General features: G+C 36.9%; 1 protein-coding gene across 3 annotated transcripts in view; it reads left to right on the forward strand.

The window, feature by feature from the left end:
* Positions 1-20,404, forward strand: part of SLC71A2 (solute carrier family 71 member 2) — an 81,417-nt gene extending 61,013 nt beyond the window's left edge. Inside the window, exons 4-12 of one of the 3 annotated variants that reach the window (XM_027099927.1) lie at positions 310-437; positions 2,421-2,535; positions 7,941-8,159; positions 9,790-9,903; positions 12,828-12,899; positions 14,325-14,437; positions 15,931-16,028; positions 17,784-17,926; positions 18,643-20,404. In XM_027099927.1, the coding sequence (XP_026955728.1) occupies positions 310-437; positions 2,421-2,535; positions 7,941-8,159; positions 9,790-9,903; positions 12,828-12,899; positions 14,325-14,437; positions 15,931-16,028; positions 17,784-17,926; positions 18,643-18,894 (1,254 nt within the window). In that variant the 3' untranslated portion in view covers positions 18,895-20,404. The remainder of the gene's footprint in view (positions 1-309; positions 438-2,420; positions 2,536-7,940; positions 8,160-9,789; positions 9,904-12,827; positions 12,900-14,324; positions 14,438-15,930; positions 16,029-17,783; positions 17,927-18,642) is intronic. The other 2 variants (XR_003431335.1, XR_003431334.1) reach the window with 2 other exon arrangements.
* Positions 20,405-23,057: the final 2,653 nt, after the last annotated feature.

A 23,057-nucleotide genomic window follows, 5' to 3' on the forward strand; every position in this document is an offset into this window, starting at 1 on the left:
TTTCCATACACTTGGTGTGTGTTCACGTTATGGGCCAACTGTGGGTGTATATATTTTACATCACCTCTCTTTTCCAGTTTCTCCCAGAAAACGAGCTCTTATCCCTTTCTTCCCTCTCAAACAGCACGCTTAAAAATTTTGTTAGTTTTTTTTTTTTAATGACAGGTTATATTTAATGTTTCAAATTACTCTGTTTTGGAGCCACTGAAATGAATTGGAGCATTTAGAAATACATTTAGAAAATAAGAATTACAAGTAGTTGGGGGATCACATTATAAATCTGACCTTTGCTTCTGCTTTCTTCTCCAGGGCCTGCTCTCTTTTCTGAGCGCCCCACTTATAGGTGCGCTGTCTGATGTGTGGGGAAGGAAGCCCTTTCTCCTCGGCACCGTCTTCTTCACCTGCTTCCCAATTCCACTGATGAGGATTAGTCCATGGTGAGTGGCTAGGTCCTCCATCATGACTGTCTGTTTTGGGTCACATGTGGACAGTACACCTGCAGTGTGCTTTTTAACCTTTGCAAAACAGTTGTACCTGTGTTTTCATTTGAACTCTTCGGTAATACTGAAAGCTAGTAGGCAGTTGCCATCATGCCCACCTAAGTTCTTCACTTAGGTGAAGAAATAGAAAGAAAAGATGTCTCTAAGGGCAGCTATTGTTGCCATGAGGTAAGTTACAAGATTGGGTCCTGGGAGGGGGCAGACAATCCCTGTACTCACTCAATTGTGGCTCATTTGACTTTGAAAATGTGTTGTTTTTGTCAGCTCATTGCTCTAGGGCACTGACATGAACATAGTTTATATCAAAAGGCAGGAGTCACTTTTGTGTGTACTGTATTAAGACCAATAACCTATTCTAAATCATAATGTGAATTTTAATTTGATCTCATTTTTTCATGATAAATAAGGAGAGAATAGTTAGCATGTAACCAAGGCTATTTAGTTAATAAAAATGGGTTGGAATTTGCACCTGAGCAGTAACTTAGTTTTTCTGGAGTACAGAGGATGGTATTTTGGCCAAAATTCCTGTTGCTGAGATGCTATTCCTATGTGAAGAACATACTTTAGAATGGAGGGTTTTTGTGTTTCAGTTTTTTGGGGTTTTTTTTAAAATTCAATTAATAGTTTCGGAGGGGGGTGCTCATGTGAAAATACTCTCATTTGATAGAAATTTTAGGTCAACATTTGCCATGTTCCAAATGTGTTGGCTATCTATAATGAATCATTTTATTTCCTACCAGATAAATTTTTATAAAATACTTTTTGGTATTGAGTCTTTCTGTCCAAGAACAAGTCATGCTTTTCTGATGAATTAGGGTTTTTTTTTAATGTCCTCTCAATACCTTAAAATTATTTTCTTCAGATCTTTAAATGATTTTACCTCTTCTCTTCCAGTTTTTGTTGTTGTTTTTTTGTTTGTTTTTTTTTTTTGCGGTATGCGGGCCTCTCACTGCTTTGGCCCCTCCCACCGTAGAGCACAGGCCCTGGACGCGCAGCCCCAGCGGGCACAGCTCATGGGCCCAGCTGCTCCACAGCATGTGGGATCCTCCCGGACCGGGGCACGAACCCGTGTCCCCTGCATCGGCAGGCAGACTCTCAACCACTGCGCCACCAGGGAAGCCCTCTTCCAGTTTTCATGCTGCTGCTTCTACTTGTGTAGACTAATGAATAATGTTAAATAAAAGTAATGATTATGGACCTATCTAGGACCTATCTACCTCATATATATGAAGGAAATATAATGTTTCATCATTGAGTATTAAAATGCCTTTTGGGTTTAAAAATACTTGTTCCTATTTTATTTAGAGATTTTCTTTTTTAAAATCAAGGTTGAATGTCAAATTTTATTTGATGCCTTTTGCATCAGTTGAGATCATTTGAATTTTCTTCTTAGATCTACCAGCATGATGAAGCATATTAATAGATTTCTAATATTGAAACATCCTTACCTCCTAGGATTAAACCCTACTTTTCTGTGAGATTCTGTTTGCTAATATTTTAACTAGATTTTTTAAGCATCTATGCATATGATAGAAATTTTTTGTCTTAATTACATTAATTTTTAAAATGCTTCCTGCTTTTGTGTATATGTATTATTCTTAGCTAAAGCTAGGAACTTTAGAAAGTTTTAATTTCTGTTCTGGCTACCTTTAAAAGTATAACTTTACTGCATACCCTTACTCTTTCATTTTTTTAAACTGCATTTACTGAAACCCCTTGAACAATGACAAAATTAGTATGTTTCTCCTTCCTCTCCATCTTGATTATAATTTTATTAGTTGTCCTCTATATCTTTAAATATACATGTATTTTTTAAATTTATTTGTTGGTTTATAGTCTTTACATGGTATCTTTGGCTTTGGTTATAAAAGTGTGTATACACTACCTCTCTCATGGGTGTTTAAAATAATCTTTTTATAGGTGGTATTTTGCAATGATTTCCATGTCTGGAGTCTTCTCAGTCACGTTCTCTGTGATATTTGCCTATGTAGCTGATGTTACTCAGGAGCATGAGCGAAGTACTGCTTATGGATGGGTAAGATAATAGATTGTTTTTTAATCAGAGAAATAATGAACATTCTACTAAAAATGCACTGGAAAGTGAGATTTTATTAAAATAGTGTTAAATATTGACTTATGTAAAAGAAAATCCAAAGCAATTGAAATGAAAAAGGAGACTTATGAGAAGTTAAAAATAGCAAGATAGAAATTGCTAGTAATTTATTTTCTGGTTTTAGTGTTGTAAGATTGGCAGGATGTGTTGAGTTGTCAGTTGCAAAGTTTTTCTAAAGTTGGTTTGATTTGTTTCTTGTTAGCTAATCTCTTGAGGAAACATAACAGTAAACAAGTGCTACGATCATAGGTCTCTGTGTACCTAATAAGAATTGGAGAGGTGATAAAACCTCAGCCATGTTAATCCATTGTTACTGTATTGCTAGTTGTGTGACTCGGGCACTTATTTGGGACATGGTACTACAGAAAAAGGACTACATTCATTCAGCAAATAATTGCTGAGTGTAAAACAAAAGTTATAGGAGAACTTTTTTGGGTAATTGACAATCATTTCTAATTTTCTTAGGCAAGGTAATGGCACTGTGGTTACATAGGGGAAGAAAGACCTGTAGAAGATGGCAGGCTGAAGCCATTTAGGTCAGAGTGTCACAACTCTGAAAATTACTTAAGTGGTTCAAGGGGAGAAGATGACAGGCGAGCATTTGTGGGTATGTGTTCAGTGTGTGAACCTCTTGGGGTAATTGGGTGTGGACAGGAAAAATTTTCCCTTCTTCCCTTTTAGGTTCTTTGGCCAGCATAATAATTAAATTGACGTAAGACAGATTAACAGGAGAAAAACAAATTTAATTTCATTTGTATGGGAGTCCCACAAAGATGTGAGATACTCAAGGAAAGTCAGGCAATTGAGGCTTATATACCATCCTGAGCTAAGGAGAAAGAGGGTAGGGGTCTGGGGCTTCAAAGGGAAGGAAGACAATTCACAGGAAGATGAGAGCAAATATCTGGTAAACAAATGTTTGCCATTCCATGCAGATAAGTCTGATATAAAAAGTTATCTTTACTATTTGCTCTCTTCCTGGCATAGGCCTCCTGTCTAAATTCTTTTAGGCTGTTAAGGGAAAGGTAAAAAGCTTTTCCTGAGTCTCCTGGGTCTTAATTGCCTTCAGCTAAAAACAATCTACATGCCAAAGTGGCACATTTTGGGGTGGCTTATTCTGCTCCCCTTCAGTGTGCAGTGTGCACTTCTCTCCACTTTCCTGTGTTTGAAATGTTTATAGTAAGAAGATGGAAGAAGAAAGATGATCTGGCTGGGTTGTTGAATGTTTGGAGGGGGATTGAATGCCAGAAACTCAGGTTACTTCTCTCCTGAGTCTTACTTTTTCTTTTAAATCCCACTTCCTAGAAGACAGTAAGTAGTCATTCAGTGTTGACTGAATGAATAATTGTATGGATCAATGATGGACATATAAGTCAGTCACTGCTGTTCCACAGAACACAACAGCAATTTTTACTTTGTTGACTTTAGACATCAGTAGTTTAAAAACTTCTCCTTCGACCCCACTTACCCTGTAGCTATTACTTGCTCTCTCCTTTCCTTCTTCCCTCCTTCCCTGAACGTTTCTCATGTCATGTCCTAAAACAGGGGCATCTCCAGAGTGCTGCGGAGGAGGATAGAGGGAGAAGCAGATAGGAAGGCTTCAAAGAAGGCAGGGTGTTCAAGGTGGGCTCTCAGGGTCGGTCAGCAGATTTGAGGGGTGCCAGAAACCTCATTTATCACACTTGTGCAGCTTTTCTCAACATCACAGAAAACACTCATTTCCCTCCAATTTTGTTCGATTTTTGTTCCTTGCTTCCACCAGAAAAACCCCTCATGAAGCTGTTGTGCTAAGCAGTCGTACTTAGGAAAGATTTCAGAGAGAGAGAGAGTTCTGGAACCAAAGTGATCATGACTTAGTTCCCCTGTCTCCAGCTCAGTTCTTCATCTGTAAAATGGCAATTATAATAATGGCTGTTAGTAGGTATGTTGAGAGAAGTTAGTGAGAGGAGCGCCCTACTGAAGTGTGCCCTCAGCCAGCATGTAAGGCTTCCTGGACTTGGTCACAGGACCCAGGATTTGGCCAGTGGCTAACCTTTACATTTACCTCTACATGTCAGATGTTGAGATGACAAACCTGAAAAAAGTAAAAGAAAAAAAGCTTGCAGGCTACCTTACAGATATAGGAGGATTTATTGCCAGTTAATTATAGGATTGTCAATCGAGTCTAGCTGAAATTCTAAGAAGCATTTTGAGATCTGTTAAAGAATATATATGTATATCTTCCTTACTGAAACTCCTCCAGTAAACAAAGAAAAGTGGTAATTTCTTTCAATGGCTGCAATAATGAATTTAAGTTAATGCTCATTGAGAGACTGTTGTGGTGAAGTCATCCTTTAGATTTATTCACTCGTGTCGTATTGAGTGTTAAAGAGGGATTTTAGATAAATACACAAACTAAGCAAGTAGGCTGCTTTAAGTTTTAAGAAAGATGCAACATTTTACATAGAATTTCATGGGGCCATAGATTCTCAGAAACTCATTCAACAAATATTTATTGAGCAATGTAACTAATCAAATAAAACAATTAGGAAACCACTGCTGCTCCCTGTCCCCTTCTGATATTTGAAATTTGGTGACTAACCTTTTTATTTTCATTTCCATATTCCACATGATTAAATTGGCTCTCAGAGTATTCATTATTAAATATTTTAATAACAGATTTTTTCCCACTAAATTCCTATTGTTTCTCACTATTACTACATGTATATAATAATTATGTTTTACTTTTTGCATACTTGAAGAAATTAAACTGATCTTTAAGTGTTATACCTGCTTCAGTGGACCGCTAAGGGAATGGAGGGAGGAAGATTAGGGTATTATAGGTGGGCATTAGTAGACAGAGAGATGGGAGGAGGAAATCCTGAGCACTGTAGGACCTAAACAAATTGGGCTGTGTTAGGAGGAGGGGATAGGCCTGCCCCTCTGTGTCTGAGAGAATTTGCCTTGCGGTACCATCTAAGTCAAGTTATGAAGCTTTCAAGTCTTCAGATACATAGACTTGTAAATAATAATGCTCATGTCTTTTTCGTGGTTTGCAAGACTTAAAGATTCTCATTAAGATTTCTGCCTTTGGTAATTTCTCCATGGCAGTGTACAAATGTTTGAATTATGGAAATACCAGAAAATGGAGCACTTCTCCCTTAGAGCAGTGTTGCAGGATACATCACATGGATGGGAAAGATGAATTTAAAAGTTTACCGTGGTTTGGAGTGCATCATTTATTGATAATGAGCATTAATCTCATAATCAATCATTATTTATCCCTCTTGTTTATATCTGAAGTAGTTACTGTATCCCCTTCAAATTTGTGGGGGAGCTTAGTAAAGAAGGCAGTCATTTTCTATTCAAAACTGATGTATCGTGTATTCTTATATATTAAATTATTGTTATATAGATAATAATTTAATTCCATTGTTCTTTTTTTTTTGCGGTATGTGGGCCTCTCACTGTTGTGGTCTCTCCCGTTGCGGAGCACAGGCTCCGGACGCGCAGGCTTAATGGCCATGGCTCATGGGCCCAGCCGCTCCGCGGCATGTGGGATCCTCCCGGACCGGGGCACGAACCCGTGTCCCCTGCATCGGCAGGTGGACTCTCAACCACTGCACCACAAGGGAAGCCCAATTCCATTGTTCTTAATGACCAAATCTTGAGTTATTGAACAGTCTTTATCTTAGAAAATGTCCAATTGGCTAGAATAGAATTATGATAGTAGAATTAGAAATGTCTTTGACAAATAACGAAATAAATGATTGAGTGTTTTCTTCTGTATACTCCATGATCTTTAGATTCTTTACACTTGGAATGCTGTGGAATTATAGAAGCAGTTTTAGCTGAAATTTAGGTCTAAGTCTGTGCATTTTAGTGAGAAAGATTAATTTGAGAAATTGGAAAATGGCTTCCAGTTCTTGCTCATGTATGTGAACTTAAGACATATATTGTTTCTTTATTTGTACATTGAGTTGTAGAATATCTTCTCAATTTACATACAGTAATTTGATAAGGATTAAGTAGTGGAAAACTGTTATGAATAAATGAATGAATGACCCATTTTGTGCAGGTATGATGTTGTTAGTATTAGCACCTGAGGACCCTGCAGCAGTGCTTCCGTAGCACGTGAGGATGCTGCAGGAGTGCTCCCATAGCTGTTTGCATGTCATTGCAATTTATAATATAAAGTTACATGATTGCCTTGATCTTCTTAAATAAAATGAAAAACCCTGAAGGGCAGGAGCTCTGTCTTCTTATTTATCTGGCACATAGTAGATGCTCAATAAATATTGAACCAGGGAATTCCTGTTCCCCAAATTAGAATTCTCTATACTCCCGTTTTTTCTCCAGAAATTTTTTTACTTTTGGCTTTTATAATATTTTTAGTATAATACTAATTTCCAATACGTTGTATTATCACATTCAGTTGGGGGGTGATGGATGAAGAAAAAATGTTATTGGCTACCCAGGAGTCATAATTTCAATCATAGATAATGATTTCTGTAGTTTCTGTTAAAATCCATTAGAAGTTTAAATAACCAACTTATTATAAATGTGCTTTTGACACTCAGTCTGGTTATAATTTGGAGACTGCCCATTTAAGCTTCTGAACATTCAGATTACATTTCAGAATAAAGGGAGCTTTCTACGTGCTTGTAGGAAAGCAGTGTGAAGAAGCTTCACATGGATTCAAGTTGCAAGGGTGATCAGTTGAGTCAGTGGTCTCTGGTATTAGGTGGAGGTTGGGGATGACAGCATGACAAAAGTCCCTAGCCTGGGGATTTCTCCATTTAAAAAGCTTTGACATCTCCCTCAACAAATCTTTTCGGATTTTTTGTTGTTGTTATAGCTTTTTCTAAGATTACCAGAGATTTTTCCCCCTCTCAGTGCTAATGAAATGGTGAAACAGTACATGTTTTTGGAAGATGAAATCAAGCCTAGTCTCTGAGTAATTTGTAGATTTTATCATCAACCCTGCAGAAATTTTTTTCATACCTTTCTCTCTACATCCCCATTCCCCAAATAAAGAAGATTAAAACATGTATATTTTATTTATGGGGAAGGTTTTACAATTTTTATTTCTAACAAATCATTATTTTGTATTCTTGTAGCTTTCTAGAATAACTCCAATTAGTTAATAGCTTATGAACAAGTCCTTAAAACAAAATTACTTTCATTCTTTTTCATTCTTAAAAGTTGTGTGCAGCACAATCCTTTTGTCTTTTTAAAGCCAGGGATGGATGACTTTAGGTATGTACCTGTGGGAACCTGGATGAGAACAGGAATATAGCTGTGCACCTGCAGCAGATGGGACCCTGGGTGAGAGTGTGCTTTTTCCATAGGTCTCAGCCACATTTGCAGCCAGTCTGGTCAGCAGCCCAGCCATTGGAGCATACCTGTCCGCCAGTTATGGAGACAGCCTTGTTGTGCTGGTGGCCACAGTGGTGGCTCTTCTGGACATCTGCTTCATCTTATTGGCTGTTCCAGAATCTTTGCCAGAGAAAATGAGACCTCTTTCCTGGGGAGCTCAGATTTCTTGGAAACAAGCAGACCCTTTTGCGGTAAATAAAAACATGAAAACATTTACTTTCCTAAATATCTTTCTAAGCCATGCAAATAAAAGAACATTCCTGCAGCCTCAAGCATCCTAGCAGTTGTTGATCTATTTTTTTTTTTCCAGTAAAAATAGAAAAAATGTATTTGCAAGTAAGGGAATGAGGTAGACTGTATACCAAGGAATATATAGAATTGCTACTTCTTAAGTCAAACGTGGTTATCCTGTGGGAAGAGACAAGAAATGTCCAGTTTATCCCTGATGAAGACTTGGGAAGGAAGGTTTTTTTCTTTTTGCATAGTTGTTTTCATCCTTCTTTTAACAAAATAAATGAAAGTGGCCATTTGAAGAGGTTGTTTCGATTCACTTAAATTCAAAAAGGTTAAATACATTTGGACCGACTAAAGTAGTTATTACCTAAGTTGTTAACATACACCCACGTTGAACAGAGGCTTTGAACTTGTCTTTTGCAGATTGAGTAGAGTCTTTGTTTTCTCTTTTGTCATGGGGGAATCCCATTAACAACTAGAAAAAGTACTGAGAAGAAGAATCTTCTCTCCCCACCTTCTCTGGTTTGAAATTGTTCTTGAAGAAAATATGTGCGGAAAAATATAACCAGAGATTTGATATTTGCATTTTTCCCTTAAGTTTACCTTTTAGGAAAAATACATATAAAAAAACTAACTCATGAGAAATTCTTTTCTAAAAAGCTCCCTCATTATATGACCTGGGGACCCTGCTCATTCTGTTTGTGCTGTAATGTCAGATATCAAGAAGTAGGTGTGGAGAAAAGGAAACCAGGAGTGGAGCCAGTCAGACCTCCCACCTTGTCAAGCTACACAGAGAAATTCCTCTGTGAAGTGGAACTATTGTGGCTTACTTTTCAGGGCTGTTACGAGGATTGCAGTGAATGTATATAAATTAACCAGTCTAGTGTCTGGTATATAGCAGGGTCCCAATAGACATTAGCTACTTTTGCTTTTAATTATGTGAAGGTTACAGTTATGATCACCTAGAATGCACTGCAGAATTCTACACTCTGTAGACAACTTTTGGTGCACCTTTTGGTCTACTCAAACATCCTGTGTAGAGAGGAGTATAGGATTTTGGACAAGGTTGTAACATTCAAAAAGTTGTTACTGGTCAGAGAATCTTGTCGTCACTGACCCCATGGCTGGAGCAGACTTTTTTGTCTACCAATTTTAAAGGCAAATTTAATGCTAACATTTAAAAAAATAGAGTAAATTTATGTGTAATGAAAACACTGTACTGTTTATGGCTTTAAAGGAGTTGTATTATGAATGAAAGAGAGAGAGGAGATTTTCTTAAAAGGTTCTGGAGCAATGTTTTTTCAGGGTCTGTTCATAGGACGTTCAGGGTCTGTTTCAGGATGTGAACCAGTATTGTTAACAAAGAGAGAAAGCTGTAATATTTGAAACATACCTCTGAAATTAGGACTTGTAACCTCCTTAAAGAGATGGTGATAGATTTAATGTTAAGGCTCAATTCCTTTTATAATCCATTCATCTTTTGTTATCCACCTTAATAGATCAAAACAGTGCAGCCAATATCCCAGAATATCAGTGACATCAGTATCTATTTGCTTTTAATATGTTTCTGTTTCTGCTTATTCCTAGTCACTGAAGAAAGTTGGAAAAGATTCTACTGTCTTACTAATCTGCATCACCGTTTTTCTTTCATACCTTCCTGAGGCTGGACAGTATTCAAGTTTTTTCCTCTATCTCAGGCAGGTGAGTAGTGAGTGCCTAGTAGCTTTTGAACATGAGGAAAACCAGAGATTGGGATCTGGCTAGAGGTGTTTTGTGGGAAAACACTGTAGAGAAAAAAAATGTGTTAACTTGCTTCTAGTTATAAATGTAGGTGCTGACATATAATTAGTAGTCAGGAGACCTTTAGTGCAATAATTTTAAAAACACAATAAAATGTTTACTGTGGAAAAAATTTCTTTGAGAGTTATACAGAAAGAGAATTAGTAGAAACAGAATTTATTAAATCTTTAATAATACCCATTAAATTTCACAGAGAGGTAAAGTTTATTTCAGAAGTGCCCTGACCCCTGGGTCTGATCACAGCCAGCTTGCTTAGCCATCTGTAGTAGGCCATAGCTCAACACCACTGTAGACTTCAAGGTGGCTCACAAACAATAACCAAAATAATCTTTTCTCCCTTCTGATTTTTCTCTTTAAAAATTTACACTTTGGGCTTCCCTGGTGGCGCAGTGGTTGAGAGTCCGCCTGCCGATGCAGGGTACGCGGGTTCGTGCCCCGGTCTGGGAAGATCCCACATGCCGCGGAGCGGCTGGGCCCGTGAGCCATGGCCGCTGAGCCTGCGTGTTCGGAGCCTGTGCTCCACAACGGGACAGGCCACAACAGTGAGAGGCCCGCGTACCGCACACAAAAAAATTACACTTTGTCCTCCCCAAAAGGCAATTGACTTACAGCAATTAAAAAAAAAAGTTCCCTTTTCCAACTGTTGTTTTAGGTCTCTGGGATTGCTAAGACCTGAGTTGCCTTCCATTGCAATCCTGTCTTGGTCTTTTACTGATTTCACTAGAAGTCCTCCTGCTAATGGTTTACTTCACTTTGTCAGAGCAAGCCTCCTCCTAAGATAAATTCCTCTATTTTTAGAGATATTTTTAAATAAAATTTGTTAAATTCTCTGTTCTCATAGTTTTCCTGAGAGTATGAGACTATAATATTTTATATGGTGGCACGTTTAAGTAAAACTTTTTTCAAGCAGTTTTATTTTTGCTTTTGCTCATTATGGTGGGTGGATGCTGGAGATTCGGACGGAAGAGTGGTGAGATAGTGTGGTTAATGTAGAAAATTATATATGCATATATTAAATTACATTAAATTTGCATTTAATATAGAAAATAATGTAGGAAAAATGGGAATGTCCAAGGAAGAAAGTGAAAAAACATGTCTCCTTTTCAAAGTGTTCAACATAGAGTTCCCAGCAAATCTATTTCTAGGTATATAGCCAAGAGAATTGAAAACACATACCTATACAAAAACTCTTACACAAATTATTATTCATAGTAGCCAAAAAGTAGAAACAACCCATATGCCTATTAACTGATGAAATGGATCAACAAATGTGAAATATCTATACAATGGAATGTTATTATTTGGCAGTAAAAAGCAATGAAGCACTGATACACGCTACAACATGGGTGAACTTTGAAAACATTATAAGTGAAAGAAGCCAGACCATATATAGTATGATTCCATTTGTATGAAATGCTCAGAATAAATAAATCCATAGAGATAGAAAGTAGATTACTGGCTAGGTGGTAGAGTAGGCTGGGGGAATGGGAATCCTAATGGGGTACGATGTTTCTTTGAGGAGTGATGAGAGCTTTTAAAATTGATCATGGTGATAATTTCCCAACTCTGTGAATATAAAACTAAAACCATTGAATTGTACACTTGTAATGGGTGAATTGTATGGTGTTTTAATTCTGTCTCAATAAAGCTGTTTTAAAAAGTATATTTACGGGGGGTGTGAGGAGGGATGGACTGGGAGTTTGGGGTTAGTAGAGGCAAACTATTACATATAGAATGGATGGACAACAGGGTCCTACTGTATAGCACAAAGAACTATATATTCAGTGTCCTGGGATAAACCGTAATGGAAAAGAATATAAAAGAGAATGTATATTATGCATAACTGAGTCACTTTGCTGTACAGCAGAAACTGATGCATTTTAAATCAACAATACTTCAATTAAAAATATATATATTTACAAATTAGACTGAGAAATAGATTCCAATTTTTAAAAATTGCATTTGATTAGAGAGTAATAGGATATTATTAATGTCAGCAGCACTGGTTTGGGAACCAGAGGTTCTAACTCTAACTCTTTTTATTAGCTAGTTGTGTAACTTGAAGCAACACGGTCATTTATGAAATGTGAAGATTGTATACAATAATTTTTAAAGCTTTTTTTGGAATTTTATAAAGTTTCAATAGATAGGGCAAATAAAAACTTGATATTTAAAACTTAAAAGTTTTAGTAGGCATTTCGGAGCTGCTGTTAAGATTAAGAGGCTTAGAAATCATTACCAGCTAACTTTGGCTGCCTATTAGAATTAGAATCACCATGGAAGCTTTTTAAAACATACCTGTGTCTGGGCCCAGAGAGTCTGATTTAATTGGTCTCAAGTGGATTCCAGCATCTCATTTCTCCTCTCTCCCTTCTTCTCTTCTCCCCTTCTCTGTTGCCCACATGATTTTAATGTGCAGCCAAAGTTGAGAGCCACTGACTTTGCCAGTGAGCATACTCTGTGTTGGCAGCATCAAAAATCGAATCATTTTCTTCATGTTCTCTCCAACGCTTGATAATGTTATGTTTGTCTCTTGGTGGGTTGCAGATGGGGATGGATATGAAAAAAATAGGTAGGCCTACAATAGAAAATATTATCTTAATATTTAATATTTGTTAAATTAAGTTGTGCCACTTATAATGATTTCTTATGACAGATTTAGATATAAATTATTGGTTAAATAGGTTCAACTTTGAGCACTGCCTAATTTGCCATTGTCAAGGTTTTATGAACTTTCCTCAACTATTTTATTTTATGGCTTTAATGGAACATAACATTCCTTATTTTTATAATATCTGTATTACAAAGTGTTTTCATTTCCACAGGTCATAGGTTTTGGATCTGTTAAAATTGCAGCATTCATAGCTATGGTAGGAATTCTTTCTATTGTGGCTCAGGTGAGTGTTATTTTACCCATCCTTTTTTTTTTTTTTTAGTGTTTTTAATCTGAAGTAACTGTAGATTCATAGGAAGCTGCAAAGAAATATTCATGGAGATCTCCTGCATCACTACCTCAGTTCCCCTCCTCCTCTGCCATGGTAACATCTTGTGTCCTGTGGTACAATATCAAACCCAGTAAACTGACAATGGATACAGACCATAGAGTTATTCCATTTTTAATAGAATCTTAAGGTTATGATTTAGGAGGAATTTAACACAACTTTTCAATACTTTGTAGAGCATGTGTTGTTACCTCTAATGGATCAATTCAGCAAATAAAAATTTGCTTTTACAACCACCAGCCACAATCTAACTCCAGTATTGCAAAATTAACCAGAAAAATGTTTCAATGTTATTTTAATATTGAAAAGTAATGAAGGTGAAAAGCAGAAATGAAATTTTGTAACTATTACAATCCTTGCTATCCCCAGGACTGAAGAAATGGTGGTAAGTCAGTATGTTAGGATATATGTAATGAGTAAAGAGTATTTATTAAACGTTTCCCCATCTATTATAGGACCACAAAAGGCAGGGCATATGTGCTTTAAATTAATTCATTGATATGCTTAGGTGCATTCACTATATCATATGGGACTATTATGAGGCTATTTTCCTGGAACCGCTATATGCTGCTTTAAAGCATGGTAGGCCAGGTGGAGCATTCTTCTGTGATAACTCTTTCAAAGAGAAATGAGAAGCCTGCAAAACTGCTTTGCCCAAATATTAGAATTGACAAGGCTTATAGGAATGCATCAAACCAAGGGCCTTTTATTTTTTTTAACTGTATCAGCAAATGTAAATTATGTTAAACTTTCAAGTTGCTTATGGTTTTGGCTTGTTTTTTATATTAACTCTGGTTAGTCAGTTAGCCCAGATTCACCTTTTATCCTATGCCTTTTCAGGCTATATCACCTAAGTTTTTAGTAGAGTATATATTTGTTAAAATCACATTTGTATCAGTCCAACTTTGTGAAACTGTTAACCCCCACCAAAATCCCACATACTCTGTAAATGTTCATCAGGGGTTTGCTATTCACTGGCAGTTAAATTATTGGCATTTCTCCAAAGAGACAGAGGCATTTTCTTCTCAATCACAGTAACTGTTGAACAGCTGTGATGACCTTTTGGGAAGTGATAAGCACCAGATAAACAGGTTTCTGGGGAGGAGGCCGAAGGCCCTGAGCCCAGGTTAGTCTGGGAAGGCCCCGAAGTTTCACCCCTTTTGAGCTACATCAGTACTGCATGGCCTCCAAGGTCTTAGGTCAGGTGGTCTGCTATTTTGAGATTCTTGGTCACCATTAATGGGCTTCCCCACAGAACTTGCATCAGATCTTGTGCTTGTATTCATATGATTACTCAGGATTATCCCCTTTGCTTTGCAGACGGTCTTTCTTACCATCTTGATGAGGTCATTGGGGAATAAGAACACCGTTCTCCTTGGTTTGGGTTTTCAGATGTTCCAGTTAGCCTGGTACGGTTTTGGATCTCAGGCATGGTAAGCCTCTCCCATAGATTCTTATGAACTAATAGACAGATGTATCTTTTAGAGGAGCTCGAATTAGTTGAGTGTGATGTGAAGGAAGCAGGAGTTATTTTACTGGCATAGGTATTCAACATTTCAAAAACTGTTTAGACTTAATTTGGGAAAGGGTAGAGCTGGTAATTTAGGATTATTTGGATAGATTGCCTTCACCTCAGCAGGCTTTCAGTGAGTTGTTACTTCCTCCGACCCTCCAAAAAAAAGTTTTATGCCTAATTTTTAAACACATTTGTCAGTTTTTGGAGACAACACATTATAGGCAAAAACAAAACAAGAAGACAAGGAAAAATGACTGATTATGGTGGGATTTATTACTATCATTAGCTGAGTGACTTTGGACAGTGACATAACCTTTATAATACAAAGCATATGAGTTAGATGAACATTGAGATCTCCTCCAGAATCTTGTATATCCTGATCAGTTATTACTCCTAATGTATTAGATTCCCATTAAGAGGAAGGAAGGTCAAATTAAGCCCTGTGGAATAAGAAGAAATAAAAAGAATTTTGAGTGCTATTTTGTTGTGTGGCAAGTTTCCCTATGTGCCTGGCTACCAAATACTAGAGTCCATATCTCCGTTTTAGATATTTGAATTGGTCCCCATTTTGCAGTCATAAATGGATGACACAATTTAGAAGAACTCGAAATGCTTTAGGTGGTCAGTGGTTGATTCTTTTTGTTCTTGGAAATCTTAATTTCATCCCATGAACTTTGGTTCAGTAGCTGATTCAGTCAAACTCATGCTACCTTAGAAAGATTCTGTCAACCTAAAGGGTTTTTCCTTTTAAGTAAGGACGTGCATGTCATCCCCAAGAGAGTCTGGCCAAGCAGGTTTTAAGCCCAGTTGGGGCCTCACTTTGCTCACACTCAACGCCTAATACTGACACACATGTAGGTCCCTTTCATTGAGAAAAAAACAAAGGTCTAAAGGAAGCACACTTGGAAGTCTGCAGGATGTCATCCTGAACTTCAGGTCTCTGAAGTGTTATGTGCCACCAACTTTTTCTGTAGGTGACACACAACACTTTATTGAGGGGTAGAAAACTGAGCAGCTCAAAGACAATATGGAGGTGAGCCTTTGAGAAGTACAAAGAAAAAAGTGGAAAATTGGTAGTGAAAATGTGGTATTTATAGGAACAAGAAATCCTTCTGCATTTCATTGAGCTTGCATCTAAATACGGTAATAGGGAAACTAGGAAGAAGAACAGATTCGACAGAGGTAAAATAAAGAAATGAAACTTTCCCAGCCCGTGAAGTGATCAGTATAAACAGATGCATAACCTTCTAGGTTAAAAAAAAAAATCCATTTTTAAAGAGGAAAAAAATAAATGCAACTTAACACAAGAAAACAGAAAGCATTTAGTGCTTTTGCCATTGATTGTACTCTGAACAGCAAGCTCATTGGGGCTGGCCTGCTCCCTGACCGCAGCCTGTCCTGTCATTGCAGGATGATGTGGGCAGCAGGGACCGTGGCCGCCATGTCCAGCATCACATTTCCAGCAGTCAGTGCCCTCGTCTCTCGGAATGCAGAGTCAGATCAGCAAGGTGAGGTCACTGTTTTCCTCCTTCAATGGAGACGTACCTGCCATAAGCATGAGCAACTCTGAATCTCTCTTCACATCAACAAAGCAAGAGGTTACAGCCATGTGGTCCCTGCTCAACAATCATACCTATTTACTTTGGCAAATAGGAAAATTCTGTTTTCCTTCCTACTTTGATCTTTGATCATATTTTTGAAATCTGGACTCAGGAGGTCAGAATACTAAGATAGTTATCCATTTTCTCTTTTCAGTTTTGACTCCTCTTTTATTTGTCACTGTTAGAATTTACTAGACTTTAATCATATTTTAACAGACTAGTTAGTAAAACAATGAGTTCTTTATTTAATCACTGAAATTTCTTTAATTTGGAATCACTCAAAGTCCATTACTCAATTTAGGAAATGATTCTTTGAGTGGACAAAGAAAAATAAATCTGAGTAGTTCTTGATAATTGGATGCAGAGTGAGAGACAAAATTAAGATGACTGTGTAGAGTAGCACTCTGTCTAGACTCTTCATCCTTCTTGTGCCTCTGGCTTCCCTATCAAGCAGTTCCTACTGCCAAAATTAGTCCTTTTCTTTCACCATCACTTAATGGCTTACCTGACTGTAGTCAGGAAGTAGTGAATTTTAGAAGAAAAAAATTTTAATGCCTTAGAGATATTTCTAAAGTTTCAATTAAAAACTAGATTGGAAAAGCTAGTTTATTCATTGGAACTATTTTTCCGCATCAGAAATTAGCCATCTTATTCATATCTACTTTTTTTTAATGTGTTTTTTTTTTTTTTAACAGTAGGTCCTTGTTGGTTATCTATTTTAAACATAGCAGTATCATTTGAAGACCACAAATTCTGTGTGTTACCCTGGTTATGTTAACTTAGCTGACTGCATCCTTGGGGAGGTGTTGTGCTTAAAGTAAAGGCATGAGCTATCTGTGAAGGATGGGCATTGCCTTGGCATCTAAGAGACACTATCCTATCTCTCAGGGCATGAATTTTCTTTGGCTTTTTTTATGCTTACATGTATTAATACAGATGTTTCTAAATGTCAGCATATAAACTTATTAGAACACACTGTATTAGGGTGAATTATATTTGACCATTTTTGATTTACAGAAATATTCATCTCATGATTCAAGCTAATTTTTGACCTGCCACATTAGATACCAGAGATATCTAGAAATTAGCACTTGGATTTTTCAGTAGAGGTGTACAGGGAGATGGACCTGGAATATGGAGGTCACTGTGAGGAACAGAATCTGTCTGAAGGTGCTGGGAGCACACAGCATCAGGACCTCTGTGGACTCACACATGGGCAGGGATACAAGAGGCAAAGGGCAGATTTTTATTGTAAAAGTGCCATTAAGTGAGTAGAAAAGGAAAATCTCAATCCACAGAAAAGTGTAAATTGCCTGTAAATGGAGAATATTAAAACTTTTTTATTATTCCCTGATTATAGGAAGATCTGCTGTTAGGGAATTCAGCCTCAAAAGGATTTTAGAAACATCACTGTCATTTCATACCCTATAGATCTTAGGACATTGAGTGAGGACAACATTAAAAGGACATAGAAAACCAAGGAAACATTTGTGCAATGAATGAAAATATGATGGGTAAAGTCCCTAAAATATCCTTTCCACAGCCCAGACTACTCAGTCCAGCAGAAGCAGTATTTCATATTAGTAAGAAAGTACTGTTAAGTCTCCAGTCTTGAGATGCTTATCTGAGAAGACTGGCTCCCTTCTCTTTTTTCTGACTTAGGAGTTGCCCAAGGTATCATAACTGGAATAAGAGGACTGTGTAATGGCCTGGGGCCAGCCCTGTATGGCTTCATATTCTACATGTTCCACGTGGAACTGACTGAGTTGGAACTGGAATTGAATTCTAACAATGCTGCCCTGCAGGTAATTTGGTAATAAGTCTAGGTTTACAATAGCAGTTGTGTCTGATTATAGCAAAATCTTCTGACCTTAAATTTGGAAAGTGTTCTTATTTTTATAATACTATTGTATTTGACAGTAGTAAGTGCTATGTTCATTGCTTCCTGGGACTAGGGAGGGATCATTTCAGTGATTTAATATCTTATATAAAAGATTTGTCTTAACTTTGTTCAGATTCTGTTTTCACCTATATAATTACTCTGATCAGAATGCTGTCCTCTGGTGAAGCTCAGGCCAAATAAAAGATGAAATGACCTAAAATTCCAGCTAGAATTTGAGCTAGAGTGCTTTTTCTACTATTTATTTGCTATTACTTCCCTCCTTCCAAGCTATATTTAATATAGATTTCTATACAAAATTGGAATTACTGTTCATGTACATAGTTAATGATCTCAGGTCACAGGGCAGGATTAGAGATAAATAACTGTTGTTTACATCTTTGGTTAAGCTGTTGGAAAGTTTGGTTAAGCTGTTGGAAAGTGGTGCACAAAGCAGTGATTAGTTGCCCTCCATCATATTCCAGACACCAGGCTCTGTTAGAATTTGCTATGACACTTAATGAACATTTGCTTATGAGAAAATAACTCACTTCTCAGTGGTGTGCTTTTTTGGGGTCGTCCAGGACTAATTTTGATTGGAAAGACTAACCAGATTCTTCATTTGTTTCCCACACCCATCAGGGAGCTGTCATCCCAGGCCCACCGTTTTTATTTGGGGCATGTATAGTTCTTATGTCTTTTCTGGTTGCCTTATTCATCCCTGAATACAGTAAAGGCAGTGGAATTAAAAAACATAACAACAGCATCAGCGGCAGCCTGACCAACACAATAGAACGAGGCAGTGATGAAGACATTGAGCCACTACTGCAGGACAGCAGCATCTGGGAGCTCTCTTCCTTCGAGGAGCCTGGGAATCAGTGCACTGAACTATAAACTGCAGAAACTAGAATTCTGTAGACTCCATCTCTGAGAGCCATGGAGGAGCCACACCACACTGGAGACTTCATGGTGCTGGAGGGGAGATACTAGTGGCATGCTTCAGGGCTGAGTTTGAGAAGTAACCACCTCCATCCCTCGTCTCCCGCCCCTTCCTCCTCCTGTTCCTTTTCTACCATTCTCTTTCTTTCTGTTTATATGTTAGAACAAGTTAAGGTTTGAAATACTTTTCTGCAAATAATATGCAACTCTCAAAGTTATCTGGAGTCCACACTTCGAAACTCAGAAAAAGTCATCTCTGGTAGAAAGGATGACTTTCCTTTAATAACTCCAGAGTAAGAGTGACCATGTCCTTTTCAGTAGAAGGTGCAGGATTATAGTACAACTGCCTTCTCTGGCAAAATTTGAGATAAAGAATCCCATATTTTCTTCCCTCCTGTTTCTCTGAACTGTGCCCGTTTAGCCCATAGGTGTTTATGAGTGGCTGCTCAGTATCGGGGATCTATTGCCTTTGTTCAAAGGTCAAGCAAATAACTAGTCTTACTCTCCTTTCCTTATCTCTACTTCCTATTCTTGGCTAGAATGAAATTCAGCATATACATATCTGGACAGTAATAATATTGATTAGTGATAACCTTTACCAGATGAAGGAAATTTTTTAAATAAATTTAAATCATGAAGAACTAGCAATTCAGATTCCTGGGCCTAATGTTTTGGTTAGATCCAAGGTGATTTTACAGAAGAAAAACATACATCAGCCATTCTGGCAACATAGAAATTGGAGGGTGCTTGTAAGAAAGTTTTCAACAATGTAAACATTCCTAGGTGAGAATGAGAGTTAGTAACTGGATACCAGTGGAGTTTATATCCAAGTTTAGACTCATGTAATGCATTCTTACTATATTTGCTCCCACCTACATCTCCTGTGTCTTACTTTTAAGTGTTTTTCATTCATCACACCCCTGCCTTAACTGCTCTATGTAGGCATTTGTTTTCAGTCAGTCTTTATTTTCATCTATGTATCTGCCACTTGAATCTCATGGGAATATGCACAGTAAATTCCTTTCTAAAATATGATGGTTTAAGAAGCTCAGTTTCAAAATAAGTGTCTTGCTAATTTTTCGAGATGTTTTATGGACAAAGAAAACTTTAGATTATATGTGTTTTCCTGCACCAGTAGGTGGACCATTAACTAGGGCCCATCTTTAACACAGCACTCCTTTGAAAGTTTTATAGGTATGAAATATATGTAGATATTCATAAGGAGTTTTAATTTTTTTTGATGGGGTGCTATGTAAATCTTGTATTTATAAATGTAATGAAGGTATTGACAGAAAAAAATATATACAACTTTTATAAAGGATTGTGTACTGACTGAATACATTTAAAAGAAAATATATTTTGAAACCTGTTCTGCTGCGAACAAAGATAACATATCTTTTTACTATGCTGTTGGTTTTTAAGTTAAGCTTCCTAATGCATAATAAATTTGCAATGGATACTTTTATGTCTTTTGTGTTTCTTTACAGCGAACAGTACCATTGATCTTTGCGTTCTCCTTTGGGTGACTTTCAACTGAAATAAGTTTTTAGTCCTTAAGCTAATGAAGAAGATGTGTGTATTTTCAAAATAAGTTTCATTTCAAAATCTCCCTTCAAAAAGTTGTGATCTTCAAAAAGAGATCACAACTTTTTTTTTCTTTTTTTTTAAAAAGCAGGGATACAAACATACTTGTACACCCATATTTATTAGCAGCATCATTCACAGCAACCAAAAGGTGGAAGCAACCCAAGTGTCCATTGTTGGATGAATGGATAAAGAAAATATGGTATATATTATACATAAATGGAATATTATTTGGCCTTTAAAAGGAACGAAATTCTGACATACACTACAATGTGGATGAACCTTGAAGATATGCTAAGTGAAATAAGGCAGTCACAAGATGACAAATACTATATGGTTCAATTTATATGAAATATCTAGTCAAATTCATACAGAAAGTAGAATAGTGGTTGCAGGACTAAGGGGAAAGGGAAGTGGGAAGTTATTATTTAATGGGTAGAGTTTCAGTTTTGCAGGTAAAGTTCTGGAGATGGATGGTGAGGATGGTTGCACAACAATGTAAATGTACTTAATGCCACTGAACTACTTAAAAATGGTTTAAATGATCCATTTTATGTTAGGTATATTTTGCCACAATTTTTAAAAGATGCTCTCATGGAGTCTTTGTTCTTTACCACTGCTTATCAAAATTGTAGTTTCGTTTCTTTTTTTTAATTGTAGTTTCTTTACCCAGTATAACAAATGTCATTTTTTAAAATTAGGTAGATTTTTAAAATTGAGATAAGATTAACCATTTTAACCATTCCAAAGTGTACAATTCAGTGGTTTTTAGTTTATTCACAAGGTTGTACAGCTATTAGCACTATCTAATTCCAGAACATTTCCATCATCCCAAAAGAGAAACCCCATACCCATTAGCAATCACTACCAATTCCCCCTACCCCATCCCCTGGAAACCAGTAATATACTTTATGTCTATAGATTTGCCTATTTTGGACATTTCATATAAATGGAATCATACAGTATGTGACCTTTTGTGTCTGGCTTCTTTCACATAGCATGTTTTCAAGGTTCATCTATGTTGTAGCATGTGTCAATTTTTATTCCTTTTTAAGGCTGAATATTCCATTGTGTGGCATATACCACATTTTCTTTATTTAGTTAATTGATAATGTATCAATCAAATGTCAGTTGGCATTTGGATTGTTTTCACTTTTAGGTTATTATGAATAATGCTGCTATAAACATTCTTGTCTAAGTTTTTGTGTGAACATGTCCTCCTAGGTGTATGTCAGGGAGTAGAGTTGCTAGGTCATGTAGTAACTATGATTAGCCATCTGAACAACTGACATAGAGCTGCACATTTTACATTCCCATCAGTAATGTAAGAGGGCTTCAATTTCTCTGTATCCTTGCCAACATTTATTATTTTCTGTTTTGTTGTTGTTTATAGACATCCTAGTGAGTTTAGAGTGGTATCTCACTGTGGTTTTGATTTGCATTTCCCTTATGATGATGATGTTGAGCATCTTTTTGTGCTTATTTGCCATTTATATCTTTTCTTTGGAGAAATGTCTATTCAAGTCCTTTGCCTATTTTTGAATCAAGATGTTTGTTCTCGTTGAGTTGTAAGAGTTCTTTATATATTCTGGACACCAGACTCTTACCAGATGTATGATTTGCAAATATTTTCTCCCATTCTGTGGGTTGGCTTTTCTGTTTCTTTATGGTGTCCTTTGATGCACAAAAGTTTGTGTTAATTAGGTCCGATTTATCAGCTTTTTTTCTTTTTGGTGTTTTGTATGGTGTCATATCTAAGAATCTGTTATCAAATCCAAAGTAATGAATTTATCCATTTGTTTTCTTTTTTCACACATCTTAAAAGTTACCATTTTAACCACTTTAAAAGTACAATTCAGTGTTTTTTAGTATAGTCATAATATTGTTTAGCCATCTGTACTATCTAACTCCAAAATCTTTTTGTGTGCTTGCTGGCTATTTGAATATTCTCTTTGCAGAAATGTGTATTCAAATCCTTTGCCCATTTTTAAAATGGATTATCCTTTGTTGTTGGCTTGTAAGTGATCTTTATATATTCTGGATGTAGACTCTTATCAGATATACTGTTTATAAAAAATTTCTCTCATTCTGTGGTTTTTCTTTTTACTTTCTTGATAGTGTCCTCTCATGCACAGATTTTGATAAAGTCCAGTTTATTTATTTTTTTCTTTTGTCAGTTTTGCTTTTGGTGGCATATTTGAGAAACCATTGACTAATCCAAGGTCATGAAGGTTTACAACTGTTTTTCCCTTCTAAGTGTTATATAGTTGTATCTCTTACATTTAGGTCTTTAATCCATTTGGGTAAATTTTTTGTATATGGGGGGCTTCCCCGGTGGCGCAAGTGGTTGAGAATCCGCCTGCCAGTGCAGGGGACGCGGGTTCGATCCCTGGTCCGGGAAGATCCCACATGCCGCGGAGCAACTAAGCTCGTGTGCCACAACTACTGAGCCTGTGCTCTAGAGCCCGTGAGCCACAACTACTGAGCCCGTGTGCCACAACTACTGAAGCCCACGCGCCTAGAGCCCGTGCTCC

The sequence above is a fragment of the Aethalodelphis obliquidens genome, unplaced genomic scaffold (assembly GCF_003676395.1).
Source record: "Aethalodelphis obliquidens isolate GAN/ISIS:26980383/991018 unplaced genomic scaffold, ASM367639v1 scaffold150, whole genome shotgun sequence".
Classification (NCBI taxonomy): domain Eukaryota; kingdom Metazoa; phylum Chordata; class Mammalia; order Artiodactyla; family Delphinidae; genus Aethalodelphis; species Aethalodelphis obliquidens.